The sequence below is a fragment of the Temnothorax longispinosus genome, unplaced genomic scaffold (genome assembly GCF_030848805.1).
Source record: "Temnothorax longispinosus isolate EJ_2023e unplaced genomic scaffold, Tlon_JGU_v1 HiC_scaffold_607, whole genome shotgun sequence".
NCBI classification, from domain to species: Eukaryota; Metazoa; Arthropoda; class Insecta; order Hymenoptera; family Formicidae; genus Temnothorax; species Temnothorax longispinosus.
The window spans coordinates 1-1640 of record NW_027270459.1 but is presented as its reverse complement, the minus strand read 5'-3'; the positions used below and the strand labels follow the sequence as shown (position 1 = coordinate 1640).

General features: G+C 36.1%; 1 protein-coding gene across 2 annotated transcripts; it reads right to left on the bottom strand.

The window, feature by feature from the left end:
- Nucleotides 1-241: 241 nt before the first annotated feature.
- On the bottom strand, nucleotides 242-1345 carry LOC139824843 (uncharacterized). 2 transcript variants are annotated; one of them, XR_011735317.1, is made up of 3 exons: nucleotides 1175-1345; nucleotides 884-1070; nucleotides 242-585 (listed from the first exon to the last, which is right to left on the bottom strand). XR_011735317.1 is itself a non-coding variant. In XM_071797400.1 (3 exons), exons 1-3 carry the CDS (start codon nucleotides 1187-1189, stop codon nucleotides 280-282), a joined length of 543 nt encoding a protein of 180 aa, XP_071653501.1. In that variant the 5' UTR covers nucleotides 1190-1345; the 3' UTR covers nucleotides 242-279. The 2 variants fall into 2 exon arrangements, 1 of the variants encoding a protein (XP_071653501.1); XM_071797400.1 differs by having other exon boundaries at nucleotides 1140-1345.
- Between the last annotated feature and the right edge of the window lie 295 nt (nucleotides 1346-1640).

Genomic DNA, 1640 nt, shown 5'->3' with positions numbered 1-1640 from the left:
TTCGCACTATAGAATGATATTAAATATGTTATCCGTTCTTGGCAGTAATTTATTCTATCAATTGTAGGACAAAATCTCCATTTTTATAAAGTTTATTCACTAACCATATAAAAACAAAAATAAGAACAATAATACATACAATTTTTGTTTAGTCTATACTGTTTCTTTACTAAATAGTTTGCGTAACATGGAAATTTTTCTAAAAAAATAAACACGCTTTTTAGATTTTTTTTTTGTCAGAATTTATTTAACAGTAGTATTTCACAGTATTTTAACAATTTATTTAACATTATTTTGAGAAAAGAGATTTGCTCGCGAGACACGATGCGCGATGCACGATGCAAACAGAGAGAAAGCAATTTCGGATTTAGAAACTGTGCTGTGTGGGGAAATATAATTCGCGAGAACGCAATTACAGCCTTTCGATATCTTGGCGCAACTCTTTTTAAATTGATTTAAGCCGAAGACTTGAATAGCCCTGCTGAAACCGAAGACCTGGAGACTGTCAATCCACGCCGATCTCTCTGCAACTGTCCATTCAGGATTCTTCTCGGAGATGTGATGAACCATTTGCTCGACGATGCTCTGTAAGAAATTATAATTCCATTAAAAGAAGACATGTTTATCCAACGTGAACGGTAACAATTATAATCACTTGCTATTTAAGGATTATTAGTTTGTGAATTTTTTTAACAATTATAATATCAAATCAATCAAAAAACTTATAAACATTTTCTAAACAAAAGTTAATTTTATTAGTTATGTTCTATACACACAATACTACTTCAGTTTATGCATGCTAATTCATTAGAGAGCGAGATTTTATTGCGGAAACAAAACATATTTTCACTACCTATTTCTGTGCAATTTATTATTTGCCTACCATGACTTTGGTGTATCCCAAATTCTTCGTGTAGATGGTGAACGATGAATTTATCAACGAAAGAGCGATGGAGATTACCGCGAGGACACATGGTGACGATGGATCAGACTGATCAGAGTCCGTGGCGAGTATGCCGCATGACAAGCGTAGCGCGGATCGTTTGACGCTGATATTTCCCACTGGTGTTCTGCAATCGTATTTTGAAATTACTAATAATGTAATAATTTCTTAAATAATATAAATTAAATCATCTTACTGCATCTCCCCTCCTCCATTGACCATCATCTCTACCTTTCTCATAGTCATCGTTGTTTTCTTCCATTCTCTGTCCCAGCGATCCCAGCTAATTTTCTTCTTCTTCTTCTTTTCCTATTCGTATGACTCCGATTCTCTGGAAGGCTCGATACGGCCAATAATCTTTTTGTTAATGCCTCAGCTGCGATAACTGAAATTATATATATTAATATAATTTGTCGTATAATAATTATTTACCATTCAAATAATTAACATGTTCTTGTATTTCTTATACTCTCCTTATACTTCTGGACGATCCCTCGTGGTTCTTAACCTCTCTTCCGCAAACACACAGCTGTCAAACTGACAGTGACTGACAGCTCTCCACGACACGGTTGACCGTGCTCCACGACGTTACCGACCCAACAATCATGAAGCACGAATAGCGCTAGACGCGACGCGTTCAGCTACTATCTGCCCCCGAACGCGACTGACTTTAGGTGGAAGGCATTAATGACCGCGA

What these genes read in the sequence shown, in the direction of transcription:
- LOC139824843 (XM_071797400.1), bottom strand. Translation starts at nt 1,189, where the DNA reads ATGACTATGAGAAAGGTAGAGATGATGGTCAATGGAGGAGGGGAGATG. An exon ending in AATGGAGGAGGGGAGATGCA is followed by an intron (nt 1,071 to 1,139) that starts GTAAGATGATTT and finishes ATACGATTGCAG; the next exon opens with AACACCAGTGGGAAATATCA. An exon ending in TGGGATACACCAAAGTCATG is followed by an intron (nt 586 to 883) that starts GTAGGCAAATAA and finishes AATTTCTTACAG; the next exon opens with AGCATCGTCGAGCAAATGGT.